This window comes from Jaculus jaculus, chromosome 6 (assembly GCF_020740685.1).
Source record: "Jaculus jaculus isolate mJacJac1 chromosome 6, mJacJac1.mat.Y.cur, whole genome shotgun sequence".
In the NCBI taxonomy this organism is placed as follows: domain Eukaryota; kingdom Metazoa; phylum Chordata; class Mammalia; order Rodentia; family Dipodidae; genus Jaculus; species Jaculus jaculus.
The window spans coordinates 72,429,732-72,445,886 of NC_059107.1; the positions used below are offsets into that span (position 1 = coordinate 72,429,732).

General features: G+C 40.4%; 1 protein-coding gene across 4 annotated transcripts in view; it reads left to right on the forward strand.

Moving 5' to 3' along the window:
- The window catches only part of Dip2c (disco interacting protein 2 homolog C), a 470,240-nt gene that overhangs the window by 272,437 nt on the left and 181,648 nt on the right, over positions 1–16,155 (forward strand). For 3 of the 4 annotated variants that reach the window (XM_045151605.1, XM_045151606.1, XM_045151607.1), the window contains exon 2: positions 12,656–12,727. In XM_045151605.1, coding sequence (XP_045007540.1) covers positions 12,656–12,727 — 72 coding nt within the window. Of the gene's footprint in view, positions 1–12,655; positions 12,728–14,276; positions 14,445–16,155 lie in introns of all 4 variants that reach the window. The other variant, XM_045151604.1, reaches the window with a different exon arrangement.

The window sequence follows — 16,155 nt, forward strand, 5'->3', positions numbered from 1 at the left end:
AATTACCATATAGTGTGCATTGGCTGAGTAGCAGAATGTTGAAGAAAAAAATCCTTAAATATTATTATAACGTTATAGATAATTCCTATATCTTAAAGTATTCAAAATATATGATTTAGAGTATTCAAATTTTGTATCTCATCTCCAAATGTAGTTTCCTCAAGAAATTCCATCTGTATAGGTTGACCACCCAAATATATCTCCCATGTACTGTGTACCAGGATGCCTTTCTGGGTTCTTGTTATTGTGAAATATTAGAAGTATTGTGGGCATGTACCTTTCCACAGCTTGATATATACAGATCTAAGTAATTGGTACAAGAGGATTGATTGATGTTTGAGTTCAAGGATAAGCATTTAGGGGAGATGCAGAGTTTGGTTACTTAACACCAAATGTATTTGATAAGTGGAATGTTTCTTTTTCTGACTGCTAGGAGAGCTTTTCCCAAAGTTCAAGAATCTCCACCATGACATTGGTTAGAAGAGAAAGATCCCTTACAATAACATGACATATTCCTGGAGACAGGAGAGGGGCTAGAATGATATAATCCTTTGCCCTTATGAAACTTTAAAAAGTCTACAAGAATATGCTTTAGCATCTTCCATGTTTTACCTTTAGTAAAAGATGCATTTATTTTCTTGAAAACAATAGATCACCCAAAACAAACTTCTAGCCATATAGACCAGCTTTCAAAATTGATAACTATTAGAGTAAGGAGAAAGATTTGTAAGTAACCACTCCTTCACACACACACAGCTCTGTGTGCCTGATTTTTTTTTTAAGTAATGTTGTGTGTGTGTATTTAAATATTTTCTCACAGATAAATGTGGTTAGGTGTTGTTTTCTCTCATGTGTTCCTGTTGATGTTTGTTGGGAGCTATGTTGGATTTGGTAGTGCTGCTCTTTGTCCAGTCCTTTCATAGCATCTGCTGTTGCTGTGATGTGTGTGCTCCTGGCTCTTTGCATGTGTGATTTTTTTTTTTTTCCCTTCCTCTCTGTGCCGCTTCAGCTATTCATCACCTAGAAGCCTGAGTGAGCCGTTAATTTGGAGGCCTTACACTGACATGTATAGATAGTGTCCATGGAATTCTGTTTACATGTGTGCTCTCAGTATTTGAGTTTCTGGATTGAAATAAATTTTTGTGTTTAATATTGTTACTTAGCCCCCCCCCCCTTTTTTTTCCTGTTGTCAAAGTGATGAAGTCTTCCAAAAACTCAGCAATCTGCCTATTTTTCTGTTTGATTCCGTAACACAGCAGTTGTCCTGCGAATTCTTTTTGGCTCTATGTTACACAGTTACTAACCATCTTTGATAGCTTATCCCTGGCACCTGAGGCAGTTCATGTAGATGTTCACCAATTAATCTAGTGTGATCATTCAGATACCAGACTTGACACAGACCTGTTTCTCCAACTTGTCCACTTCAGCATATGTCTCTGACTTTGTCCCTGATGTGATTATACAGTTCTCACTGTGTTTGGCAGGATGGCATAAGTACTGTTTCCAGCAACTATATATGGGGATGATGTTGCTCCTATCTGGGTCCTGCAGCAGGTGTCTTAAGTCTTACTGAGGCTCTTGTAGCATTTTATATAAATTGAGTTTGATAATGGTTGTGGATTCTATAGAACATAAATAGCATTAACTTATAAAGTATTCAGTGAAATCCCTGACTTACTTTACCCCTTTTCTTACTGTCTGTATATTTTTTTTAAAGTTTTTATTTTTTTTATTTTTATTTTTATTTTTTTTTTTTAATTTTTTTTGTTCATTTTTTATTTATTTATTTGAGAGCGACAGACATAGAGAGAAAGACAGATAGAGGGAGAGAGAGACAGAGAGAGAGAGAATGAATGGGTATGTCAGGGCCTCTAGCCACTGCAAACAAACTCCAGATGCATGTGCCACCATGTGCATCTGGCTTAGGTGGGACCTGGAGAATCGAACCTGGGTCCTTAGGCTTCACAGGCACGTGACTTAACCACTAAGCCATCTCTCCAGCCCTACTGTCTGTATTTTTGTCATTTTCTCAACCTAAAGAACAAATGCCAATCCTTCTCTTCTTCTCTCCCTCCATCTGTTTGTCTCTATGTGTGTCTCTCTTTTTCTTGGGTGACTGCAAGGAAAATCAGGAGTTTGAATACACCACAGATACTGAGTAACTACTGTTGAACTGTGTAAAGCATATTGCCTTACATGCTTGGTGCTTTCTGAGACATTGTGCATGCTGAATATTTCAACTTCGGGTAAAAGTGAATAGGGTATGACTGTCTCATCAGGAAATTGAGAAACTGCATAGGTGGGCCTTCCAGGATCCTGGATGTGTTCAGGTATTTCTAGGTCTGTCTAATTTTGTGCCTGTTGCAGGGGAATGGTGTGTGTAAAACTTGCCATAAGTGATGCAGCTTTTTTTTTTTTTTTTTTTTTTTTTGGTGTAGAACTAACCACAGAGCTAAAAATGTATGCAGTTGTACAAAAAGGAGATAGCCTGAGAGTGACTTGAAATCCCTTATAAAGAAGTTGGCTTAGGACAGCAGCCCGTAGGAAGGCTTCTGACAACCATAAAATACCAAACATGGAAATGATGCCTTTGTTATTTAAAACATTCATTCCATCATTAAGTAATAAAATAAACTACCAACACCAAGAATGGAAAGGATCATTGTTAAACTTGTCTGTTTACTCAGAACTAATCCTAGCCCTGGAAGTATCTCAGTGGCCCAGACCTTATCCTCAAGGACCATGTGGCCCTCGAGGATTCACATCTCAAGCTAGTCAGCCAGTGACAGGTTGGCTCTGTATAATTCGAACTGAGTCCAAGCTTGCAAACTTGGCCTTGTAGCCAACATGGACCAAGTGGAGCTGAGGTTCCTTTGGCCACCTTCAGTTTCACATTTGCAAAGCCAGCTGTTAATTCACTTATATGGCCAAGGTTTTCTGCAATGTATTTATTTATTTATTTATTCATTTATTCATTTATTTATTTATTTATTTTTGAGAGCAACAGGCTGAGACAGGGTGGGGGGGAATGGGCATGCCAGGGCCTCTAGCCACTGCAAAGGAACTCCAGGTGCATGCGACCCCTTGTGCATCTGGCTAACATGGGCCCTAGGGAATCAAGCCTAGAACCAGGGTCCTTAGGCTTCACAGGCAAGCACTCAACCACTAAGCTATCTCTTCAGCCCTGCAATGTATATTTTTTTAAATGGAATTCTTCTTTTGGGAAAGAGAAAAAGAATATTATTCAGTCTTACACTGATTATTTAATTGCATGTTTTCTTCAAATTCATGTCTTATCTACAAATCACCTTTCCTTCTCTCCTTCTCTTTCCTCTCCTCTCCTCTCCTCTCCTCTCCTCTCCTCTCCTCTCTCTCTCTCTCTCTCTCGGCGTGTGTGTGTGTGTGTGTGTGTGTGTGTTACTAGGGATTGAACCTTGGGGTCTATACATGCTTGGTAAACACTCTACTACTGAGCTATACCCTCAGTCCTTGTTTTAATTTATATTTTAATATAGGGTTCTCACTCTTTCTCCCAGGCAGGCCTTGAAATTGCTATCTTCCTGACTCAGCCTCCCAAGCATCTGGGATGTAGGACTGCACTGTTAGGCCCAGCCACATCTCTTTACATCTCTTTTACTTTTTCCTGCTGCAATCTGTGGTGTTATGGAATAAAAGTAGTAGCTCCTTGAAATAGTATTTAAGATTTTTATTTTTATTTATTGGATAGAGAAGTGGAGGAGAATGGGCTCATCAAGGCCTCTAACCACTGCAAATGAACTCCAGATGCATGTGCCACCATGTGCATCTGGCTTTCCTGGGATCTGGAGAATCAAACTGGGGTCCTTAGGCTTCAGAGGCATGTGCCTTAACTACTTAGCTATCTTTCAAGCCTGAAATAGTATTTTTTTTTTACTAAATAATCTGAATTCTTAACTCTTCTTAAAAAATATTATTATTATTAGTAACATGTTTCATATGGATATGTCATGTGCTGGTACCCTTTTTTTCTTGTCCCTGCCCCCATTTCATTGGGGACACTCCTTAGTGGGGTTGGAGATACTCCCCATGGGATTGTGGCTTATGTGTTGTGGGAGCAATAGTCAGTTACATAGGGAGGGAATGCCTCTGGGCATGATCTCTCAACCTGTGGGTCTTACAGTCTTTCTACCCCCTCTTCCACAAAATTCCCTGAGCATGGTGGGTGAATTTTAAACCTACTTTAGTGATGAGCTCTTAGGAGCCTCTGGATCTCTGCTTTGGTAGGTGTTGATAATCCTCAGGGTCTGTCTCCTATACTCTGGTTCTGATTATCAGGTTCAACATGGAAGCAGCACTCTTGCTCATCTCCCCATTCCTCTGTGGTTTCAGCTGTGGTTCGGCTGAAGTGTGAGGGGTTATCGCCTCTGGTCTCACTGACTTCTGAACAAGAAGAACAGATTCTCCAATGGAGAGTAAAGTCAGCATAGTTTAAATGGGATAAGCATTATTAATTTAGGGAGAATTTGATGTATGTAACCCTCTTTTAGCCAAAGACTGGGGAGAATTTGTCACTGGAGAACATAATCTTATAACCAGATTCTGATCTGGTTCTCAGTTCCAGATATGGGTTCCTTTACACTGAGCAGATCTCTTAGCCAATCAGAAAACTATTGGTTACCCACTGAGGCTGTGTGCCAATATTGCATTTGTGTGTACACCATGTCAGGGTGATTGCTTCTGGGTAGCTTAGACGGCTGGTTGCTCAGACCATTGTTGGCCATTTTCTCCCAGCAGCTCATGTAGCACTTTCCAGTACAAGGCAGGCCAACTATCTGGGGACTGGCTTTCTTCTGAATTTCATCCAGTTTTCTCTGTACTCTGTGTCAGCAGCATATGGTGTTTTCAGCAATAGGGTCTTATCTTTGGCCTCAGAGAGGTAATCCAGTGCTTTGACAGAAAGTTGTCTTGATTTGGGGACCTCATAGATCTCTCCAATGAACAGCTCAATGTAGGTAGCAACCATTCCCTGGTACTGGGAGCTACAGGTCAGAGACAGAAAGTTTGCATTTAAGCTAGGCTTCATCCCACCCTCACCAGAGCCCTACTTTTCAGGTGCTCCCCCTGTATTCCTTTTGAGGGTTATATCTTTTAGGCTATCTCTAAGTATAAAGGTGTCTATGGTGTCAGCTCATTTTGGATGTCATTTTTTGATTGTTTTGCCTCCCTCTTCTTCCCCTGCACCCAAACCCTTCCATCCCTGTTGTCTGGGCCTTGAGTTGCCTATCAGGTATAACAGCAACTCTAGTGGATTCAGGTTAGGAAACACAGATAATTGGCATTATGCAGTGTGTGTTTTTCTGTGATTGTGTGAGTTTGCTGAGTATGATCTGTTCCAAGTCTGTCCATTCTTCTACAGATTTCATTGTATCCTTTTTTCTTACTGCTAAGTAGAATTCCAAACCACAACTTCATGATCCATTCATCCGATGATGGGCATCTGGGTTGATTCCAGTTCTTAGCTATAATGAATTGAGCAGCTATAAACATGCTTCAGCAAATGTCTCTGTACTGATGCATGGAGCATTTAGCATAAATGTGCAGTAAGGGAATAACAGTCTGTTGGTAGCTCTATGTTCATCCTTGTCAGGAATCTCCAAATTGATTTCCATAGTGGTTGTACAAGGGTACATTTTCACCAACAATGGATGAGGGTCCTTCTTTCCCACATCCTACCCAACATTTGTTGGGAGATTTTTTTTTTTTTTAATGAAATAGTAGTTTAATAAGCCATTTATATTTTCTCTTCACTTAGGTTAAAATTTCAGGACTTATGCCTTTAATCCCAGCACTTGGAAGGCAAAGGTAGGAGAATCACCGTGAGTTTGAGGCTACCCTGAGATTACATAGTGAATTTTAGGTCAGCCTGGGCTAGAGAGAGACCCTACCTCAAAAAACCAAAAATAAAATAAACTGATAAAATAAAATCAGGACTTGTCTGTCATAGTTTCTTATTCCAAAAGTGAAAAGGGAATTGAATGAGTACCTTTGTTATTCAAGTATGGAAAATATGCTATGTGTAATTTTTATGTGAAATACTCAACCAAATGGTTCTGTAGTTTGCCTTTTGACATTTTTAATGCTTTTTGAAGGCATAAAACTCTTTAGATGCAAGTTAGCAAAAATCTTTGGCACCTGAGAGGTCTGTATTACTGGAAATTGACTTTTAAAAATAGCTTTTAATGGTATTCTTTAGCTTAAGATTTATGGAATATTAGTTAATCTGCTCTAAACCATGGGACATGCCTTGAAATGAGAGATATAAAATGAAATCTTGCTTAGAAATGTGAGTTAGAGATCTTCTTCCCTCTTGTAGCTTTTCTTCCTTGAATTGCCAATATACAGAAGATTCTACTTCATATCCACTGTGAGGAGAAAAAGGGGCAACCAGTTGATCATTCAGCTATAACTGGTATAAAATGGAGAAATTCATGTGCCTGCCATGGACAGGGTAAAGAGCTCCTCTAGGGGCAAAGCGGGGAATCTCCACTTGCCTTGACCTAGCCAGGCTGAGAAAAGGGAAGCTTACCAGAACCTCCAGTTCAGGAACTGGGTAAGAAACCTTGTTCTCCCCTGGTAAGCATATTTATAGCTTTATGGTGGTAGGCTCTATCTTCCGGGTCAGGTGAGCCAGAGAGACAGCTGATTGGTTTGGGCTAGAGGCTAGCCTTGATGCCAGGTTCTGGGGGCTGGATTTGACCAGCCACAATGTCAGGATTAGACTTATATTCTAGGAAAGGGGACCACCCGCCCAGGAGGGGCTCAGGTTTGTGGAAAGACAGATCTAGGGAAAAGAGGTCAGATCATTCTTTGATCTCTAACAAAGTGGAGACTGCAAGGATCGGACCAAAGATATTCCTGCTTTTTATGTTTAGGGGTCCAGGCACCCTAAACTACATAACAAAGCTACCTTATTCCCCTGTCTCTTGAGAAGGCATTCTAACTGTTGTTAGAGGAAAGAGGAAAATGGCTGGTCAGTCTTGAACTGTTTCCAGCTGAATGTGGTCATAGAGTAATTGCAGTTGGAGTCTTTGCCAGGGGAAGGCTGCTATCTAAGGGACTCCAAAGTGTATTGGTGGAATGTTTTTGAAGAAAATATTGGGGTGAAAGAATAAAAGCAAAGTGTTAAGGGGAAGTGGGCACACAGCAAACTGGTTGCCTTTAGGAATTCCATTCTTGTGGACTTCTAGGCCTTGGAGAGATGTATTAGATGGCTTCAGGATCACTTGAGCATGACCCGACTAAGGTCTTTTCCGAGAAATGCTCAACAAATGGCACAGTAGTGTCTGACATGGTCTGAAACTGTTGCTGTATAGCTTGTAAAGCAGATGAGATAATAGAGTTATCAAGAATACAGGCACAACATTAAATCTTGATAATGGCAAATATACCATATTTTGTATAATAGCCTTCCACATCATTTGAACCTCAGTATTTAGAAGGGAGATTTTCTTAGTTGTGTCCTGTAAAGCCTTTTTAGTTTTTATGTCATATGGCATCTTTTAATCCTCTAGATGGAGTGAAAACGGAGACTGATTATATCATTGAAAGACATTCTTATTCTATTGGTGTTTTAAAACCAGTAAATTGGCTGGGCATTTTGTTTTTTGTTTGTTTGTTGTCCTTGTATCCAAGGAAATCTCACTGTGTGCTTTTATAATCCATCCTCAGGGTATCCAGTGCCAAAGGTTGGTGCTACAGAGCCACTGGGTGACATTAGGGGCTCCACAGCATATTTGGCCTGAAGACTTACTTAGTAGGAACCAATTCTTAAACTTGGAGTATAATAATGTTCTGGCATAAATTAGAAGGGGCTCACCATTGTTCCCAACATAAGGAAGTCTTTTGACATAAGTGACCTTTGGTCAGAGTCACAGTGTGTGTGTGTGTGTGTGTGTGTGTGATTTATTTTAGATTTGAAAATAACCATTCTAACATCTATGGTTGTTTTCTCTTATTACAGAATAAAAACTAGTAGAGAGGAGGCAAACATGCCTTAAGGCCTTGTCTGTTTCCCCCTTTTGGAAAAGCTCTTGTGTCTCTGTTTATCTCTGGTAGACTTAGACCATCCATATAATATTTGAGGCATCCCTTTATTTTTAATGATACATTTTTCTCTGAGTGTTTAAGACCAAGCAGGTAGCCAAAACTTAATCAGGGATGTAATTTTGTTTTTTTTTTTAAATTTTTATTTATTTATTTATTTGAGAGCAACAGGCACAGAGAGAAAGATAGAGGGAGAGAGAGAGAATGGGCGCGCCAGGGCCTCCAGCCTCTGCAAACGAACTCCAGACGCGTGCGCCCCCTTGTGCATCTGGCTAACGTGGGACCTGGGGAACCGAGCCTCGAACCGGGGTCCTTAGGCTTCACAGGCAAGCGCTTAACCACTAAGCCATCTCTCCAGCCCAAGGATGTAATTTTGTAGATCACTAATGGTTTTCCAGTACTGGTGTTGCCTGATAGGAGGAGTCAGGGCCACACAACCCAGTGGTTTTCCTCCCTTTGGGATGCCTGGAGGATTGATTTTTTTCCCCCTGGTTGTTACTCTTATGTTTTAGATTGTCCGTCCTTTCTTCCTCCCTTCCTCCCTCACTCCCTCCCTTCCATTGTTTCCAGGTCTCTATATCCTCCCTGACCAGGAAGATGGGTGACCTACTAAGAGCCAGTTAGAAGTGTCCCATCATCTCCAGTCGCCTCATGACCTGGGAGCAGAGGCCAAAGAATTAGCCTTTTTAACTTCAGTGAATCCTACAAAGGTTGTTAAAACACTTAAAAAGGAAGTTATACTAATCTTGAAGGGCGTACATATATAGTATATATGGTTAGTGAAACAGATCTAGTTAAGGAATGGCACAAAAGCTTAAGATTGTTTTATCTACAGTCTAAGTTTATCTTGTGATAGTGTAGACCATATCTGAAGCATGGAAAGTAGGCATGTCTTATCCTTTAAATATCTAGTAGCTATAAGTACAGGCAGAACATGTTGCCAGCCCTAATTTTTTTTTTTTTTTTTTTTTTGGTTTTTTTCGAGGTAGGGTCTCCCTCTGATCCAGGCTGACCTGGAATTAACTCTGTAGTCTCAGGGTGGCCTTGAACTCACGGCGATCCTCCTACCTCTGCCTCCCGAGTGCTGGGATTAAAGGCGTGCGCCACCACGCCTGGCTTTTTTTTTTTTTTAATGAGAGAGAGAGAGAGAGAGGATTGCCATGTCAGGGTCTCAAGCCATTGCAGTTGAACTCCAAACACATGTGCCATCTTGTATGTATGTGTGACCTTGCGTGTTTGCATCACCTTGTGATGCATAGGATCTGAAGAGTCAAACATGGGTCCTTAGGCTTTGCAGACAAGCACCTGAATGGCTAAGCTATCTCTCCAGCCATGGAAATAATATGTAAATACATTTATTGGTTTTTTTCAGGTAGGGTTTTGCTCTAGCTCAAGCTGACCTAGAATTCACTCTGTAGTCTGAGTGGCCTTGAACTCACAGTGTTCCTGCTACCTTTGCCTCCAGAGTGCTGAGACTAAAGGCATGTGCCACTACATTCAAGTGAAAATATTATTTTTATTAACAAATCTAAACTTGTTAATTTGACCTAGGAAGCTCAGAAAAAGACAAATAAGACAGTATAAAGTCTTGGCACTTGTGTTTGAAAACATCTTTGATTAGTCTGGATACTTGTGTGAGTACCAATTACCCAGAGAATGTTGGAAATAGAACAGAAGAGTTTGAAATCTTTCTTCTCAGATAAAAATCATTTGTTTGATCATGAGGCTATATCCTGGAGCAGAGAATATGTCTTAAGAGTTAATTTATTAATATGCAATTAACAGATATCAGAAATGAGATAGTTATTTAAACAAAATCTTGATTAAAGTTATTTGATTACGCATAATAGAGTAGACCTGGTTATTACTGAACTAGCTAATACACCTCTTGACTAATCTGTGTGGTATAAATGTATGTGCTTAGGAGAACACAGGAAGATGCCAGGAATCATCTATTACTCTTTCACCTTATTTCTATGAGGTAAGAGTTTCTCACTGAACCCAAAACTCTTTATTTTTTGGTTAGACTGACCAGGGAGCCCCAGGTATCCTCCTATGTCTGTTCCACTTAGTGCTGGGTTTACATGCTCCACTTCTTGCCTGTGTGTTGGTGATAAAACTCAGGCTTTTTTGCTGTTACCTACAGAACCATCTGCTCATCCCTTCAAAACCTGTTTAACACACAGGACAGAAGGCTGCATTTGGCCTGTGTGATACTGTTTGCAAACTCTGGCTTAGTTATAGCATGTTGCAGGTAGAACTCATTCTGTAGTTTGTCCTTCACCATCCTAGGCTCTGAGAAATGATGGTAACCTGAAAGGTCTTAGTGCCTTTTCTGGAGATGTTCAGATGTGCTAACTACATAGTAGGCATAGTTAAGTAATTAAACCAAATAAAACATCTACTTGTTTTTATTTATTTTTTATTAATTAGTTTTGTATTCAGGAAATACAGTCAGTTTGGTACCATTATTAGGCTCATCCGTGACCTACCCCCTCACCACTGGCCCCTCCTTTTTGAGGTATATGGGTCATACATTGTAGAGTTAGCCCACAGTTATGGGTAAGATAAATGTCTCTGCATATCATGACCCAACATGTGGCTCTGATATTCTTTGTGCCTTCTCTTCTGCAACATTTCCCTGAGCCATGTTGGGTTCATTTTTGGTCTGCTTCAGTGATATGGTGTTGGGGGCCTTTGAGGCTCTGGCTCTCTGATTTGGTAGTTGATTTTTCTCTGTGTTGGTCTCCTTCCCCCTTGTGCTGGTTCATCAGGAAAATGGCACCCTTGCTTGTTTTGCCAATTATTCTTAGTTTCAGCTGGGGCCCTTTTGAGGTATGATGGGGTGGCTCTCTCCTTAGGATCTGCATCTATCTGAAAAAGAGAAGCAGATTCTCCAACAGAGAATAAGTTAGCACCAGGACAAATGAGATAACCCTTTTTTTTTTTTTTTTTTTTTTTATAGAGAATGTAATAGGTGTAGGCCTTCTTGTAGCCCATGGTTGATGGTAGCTTGGTATTGGAGAGTGGGCTTATGTTTGGATATGGTTCTGACTTGTTTCCCAGCTCCAGCTATGCATCCCATACCACTGAGGGGATCAGTTAGCCAAATCAAAAGCAGCTGGTTCCCTACCATGGCTGTGTGCCACTATTGTACTTGTGTAGACATCCCACCAGGTTATTTGCTACTAAGTAGGTTAGACCATGAGTTGCTTGGACAGATATTGGTCATTTTCCCCCAGTCGCCCATGTAGCACCTTCTGGCACTAGACGTGCTGACTGCCTGGGGACTGACTCTCTTCTAGCTTCCAGCAATGCCATTCCATTTTATGTGTCAACTGCATATGGTGTCTTCAGTAGTAGGGTCTTATCACTAACCTTTGGTGGGTCATCAAGTACTCGGACAGAAATCTGTCTTTCTTTTAGGAAACCTTGTAGGTCTCTCTGATCAAAAGTTCATTGTGGATGATAGCCACATGCTGGTACTGGGAGTTACAGGTCAGTGCCACTATGAAAATGAAAAAGATAACTAATATACAAGAGTTAGAGAGAAGAGAGATAGAGAGGGAGAGGGAGGGAGGGAAGATGTAGAAGATTAAGGTTAGACTTTATCCTACCCTCTCCAGTGTCTTGTTGTTCACGTGTTCCCTGAAAGGGTCTGGTGAAGGTTCAGCCATTTGGTCTGCCTTTTAGGAAGTAGAATTTTATGGTACCATAGCCGTTTGGATTTAGATTTCTGTTTCTCATCCCTTTGATACCCTCCCCTCCCTCTCCATCCATCCTGGTGTCTAGTCCACAAGATGCTTGCTGGGTATGTAAGGTATCTTGGGTAGATTCAAGTTGGGTGCTGTAGATGAGTGAGACTATGTGGCGATTTTTTTTTTTTTTTCAAGTTCATTGAGAATGATCTGTTCCAGGTTCAACCATTTTTCCTCAAATTTCATTGTGTCATTTAAGTATCAATTTCTCTTCATCTATTTCTGAGATTTGCGTCTTAGTTAACAAAGGTGTCCCGGGCTATAAGAAAAATGTCCTCAGATCTCTTTATCTGAGTTTACCAAAGAAAGATGGACTTGAAAGTTCATTTCCTTCCTTAGTCACACTTTTTCAAAAGTATCACAGCAGTTTACAGTACTTTTGACTGGCATGCCTGATTAGGAAAGAAAAAAAAAACCTCATTAATGGACAGCGATGCTAATAATCTATAATGGTGTTGTCCATTTTCCCCAGCCCAGACAGTTGCACAATCTATTGTGGATTAAGTTAATGAGAGCCCATGCAGATTGAGGTTTCCTGAAGAGCAGACATGAAAAAGATTGCCCAGATCTAATTCTACACCCTCAGGGCTGAAACCAAGACAGAAGGGGCCAGGGCCAATCACGTATTAAACAAATTGAGTTTTATGTAACATGAGTGCTGTGATTTTTTTTTTTTTTTTTGAGGGCAAGGAAAAAAGTCAAGGTGAACAATACATAGAGGCTTCCTTTAGTATATTTTGTCACATTCAACTAAATAATCAACTCCATCCATTGAAACTGTTCTGAATGTGTTCTTTTTTGTCCTTCTCTTATAGGTGACATCACTCAAAAGGGATATGAAAAGAAGAGGTCAAAATTAATTGGAGCTTACCTTCCCCAGCCTCCAAGTATGTAAACCTAGACCAGTAGCATACCTTGTCTAGCTTTGGTACACCACAGAAACTCTTTCCTAAGTCCTAATCTTCATGAAGCTCACACAGTTGATATGCACTCTTGCCATGTCCAATTCCTTTGTATAATTACACACAGATTTTGTCAGTATTGAAGGGACCTGTTTTTCTCATAAACATCCCTAATAAAATTTGATATTTCATCTGTAAGTAGAGCTCAATAATATATTGATTACTTTGAAAAGATATCATAATAAATATAAACACTTATGATTTAAACATGATTTGGGGTTTAGTGAGTTAATTTTTGCTATTGATTATGGTTAAAATTAATACAAGGTTTTTGTAGATATCATAGAGTAACAAATCTAGACAATCTAGAAAATGATCTGGTACCCTCCCTTGATGATAACATTGTAAAGGTTGGTTGTGTTTTGAGAGACAATGATAAAATGTGTGTTACTGGTATTTGCGAATTGCTGAGTCTATTTTCTGCATTGTTCTATGTTCAGATCTGAAGAATGTTTTTGTGCTTATTAAGCTAGGTTTTGTCAGTTTCAGGAAGAAGAAAATGGCATTATACTGGAGTTCCAGCACTGCATTTCCTATTTCCAGTTTAGTTCACTTGGAGATTGACCTTGAATATTTTTGCTAGGCTTTAAGATGACTAAAAGCTAATACATGCTGTTTCCCTCCTCTAGATAAAAGGCTGGTAGTAGCCTTATTAAAAGTAAAAACTACAGTTTTCACTACTGAAACAACACCAAACAATGTTGAAGTGCACTTAAACACACACTCTCTTTTGCTCCTGCCAAGTGCTTTGACACCTCCCATGGTGCATTGTATCGTCTCATGACTCATGCTCTGGGAAACTGCTTGCATATTGAGTTCTTGCTGTGTTTGTACTTTGTATTGTAATCTTTGATTCTTTTATTTATTTATTTATTTTTGCATATATGGCTGTTCCTTGTTTTGATTTTTAAGAAAGTTGATGCAAAGGTGTTCCCATGTGTTCTGAGGGCTATATTCCCAGTGGTCTGTTTGAAGGAAAGGATCATGGTTTTATTTGGAAGAAGAAAAAGTAAATAGGCTTGTGGAAGCTGAATGAAATGCTCAGGGCAAGTCTGAGGGGGACAGGTGGCAAGACAATAGTATTTCTTTGCCTTTTCCTCTTTTCTCTGGACTTTGAAGAGAGCTGTCTGCAGTCTAAAAGGCAGGCTACTTGCTGACTTCCTGTCTCCAGGTACCTGGAGAAGGCTGCTGCACTAACTATCGGATTGGACATGGTTGGATTTTTCTTTGCCACACCAAACAAAGTGAAACAGAAGCAGTTCTTGGCTTTCCAGGAGGATGGTTCTAGGGCCTCTATTGGACCAGAACCTCATGGCTGGAGCTGGCTGGGGCAGAGGGCGCCTATATATACATGCTGGAGCCTTTGGTGGTCTGTTTGCTGTTCTGCATGGGGTCGGCAGCTTTCCTCTGCGCTGTAACAAATTTAAAAAAAACTAAAGTCTGAATTAATTAGTTTTTTTTCAACTTGTTACAGCAGCGAACGGAGCTGCCGTGGTTCGATGTAGACTACAGCCCAGTGAAGGCGCGCCGAGGAGACCTTTCCGCTCTGCCCACATCGGGGTGTGCGACATCAGAGAAGCTGCAGCCCGGGAGCGGGTGGCCAGCGCAGCTGGGAACCGGCCTCTGTTTTACTTTCGTTTCGGTGAGCCCTGCTTCCCTGAGATAGACCCCAGGGCAGTGGACGCCTTTGGACGTATATATCCACAGGTGTAGGGCATGGCACTGGGGAGACGGAAGGGACTATCCCCAGAGAGAGCCTGCCATGGTTCTTAACCAGAGAGCTTGCATGCATCACCACTATCTCAGAGTTAAAGCCCTTTTCTGTGCTTGCTGTCTAAGTCTACATAATCCTATTTGTCAGTTGATGCTTCCAGTATAGAGCCTTTGACAAAGGATGCATGCTCAATAATATTTCTCTTAATATGATTAGAATATTAACTTTTGTCTCAGAACCAGATACCTAGACAAAGAATGAATGATCAAATTTTGGCCTGAATTGTGCTGAAGGGAGTGACTTTGACCTTGAGACCTACTAGCTCTCTATCATATTACTATCTCCAAGGAACAAAATAATAGGTTTTTAAAACAGAAAAATCAAAGTTACCATAGAGTATATTCTTTGAGGTAAAGATCACACTGAAAGGTCAAATTACTTTGTACTGTATTTTTGCATGTAAGTTCATGAGGCAGAAAGTGACTTCAGTGCACCCTTTGGTAGAAAAATAACCTAAACATTTGTGAATTGGATTTTCGAGGTTCAAGCTCAGAGCTGTGCCTCAAATAAAGTTTAGTCTTAAAGTTATGTACAAATTATAGGCTACAGATTGTGGCTCTGGCTAGAGCACTTACTTGCCTAGTATGTGAGAGGCCTGAATTTAATCCCTAGCAAACAAACAAACAAATCACATATAATTACAATGAAGTAGTCACTAGGAGCTCAAAAGTGGACATTCCAGATATTTTTGAGCTCTGATTGCTTTAATCCTACCAGTGACCTTACTGGGAATGACCATGACCTTATGGAGAAGGGATGGGGAGGATACATGAGTTGGTGATAGAGCTGGATGTTATCTGTGAACTTCATTTCAGAACTTGTGATTGAAAGGTGATGAAAAAAAAAAAAAACCTTTAAAAATATGGACTTACAGTCTGTTTCTTGCCTAACTTTCCCCACAAATAAATAAAATAAAACAAACAAATAAAAACACAGTCTAGCCTTGCTGGGATTTCAGTCTAGGCTCCAATAGTTCTGTGGAAATATAGTGCAATACTTCATGACCACAGTGCTACCTAGTGCTCTCTTCAGAGGTGACTTTGATAACATAATGGCAACTTAAGTAGGGAGTCTTCACTGTGTTTCCAGGACTTATAGTCATTACCAGTAGCCAACTTTGCTCCCCCAAATATAGGCCTAGTTTCTCAAAATATATATATTGGCTAGATATCACTTATTACATGACTGTCTATGAAATGTCTCTTGGCCTAGAGCCATTTCTGCAGATCCAGCATTCTAAGCTTAGCCTGCTTTATCTTCAACAGCCAGGTATGCCTAGCTACAAAACTGAATAAGCCACTTAAGACATTTAGGTGAATTTGGCTAGTTTGTGAGTTGCTTACTTTTCCTTAGGATCCATAGGTAAAGTGTCTATAGTCTCAGGGTGTCCTTGAACTGGTGGTGTGCTTCCTACCTCTGCCTCCCGAGTCCTGGGATTAAAGGTGTGCGCTACCACGCCTGGTAGTGTCTATGCTTTTTGAGAATTCATGAATCATACTTTTTTTTTTCCCAAGGAGGTCATAAATAATCACACTTGGAGAAAGAGCCACATGGTCCTGTTAGGCAGTTGTACCTACTG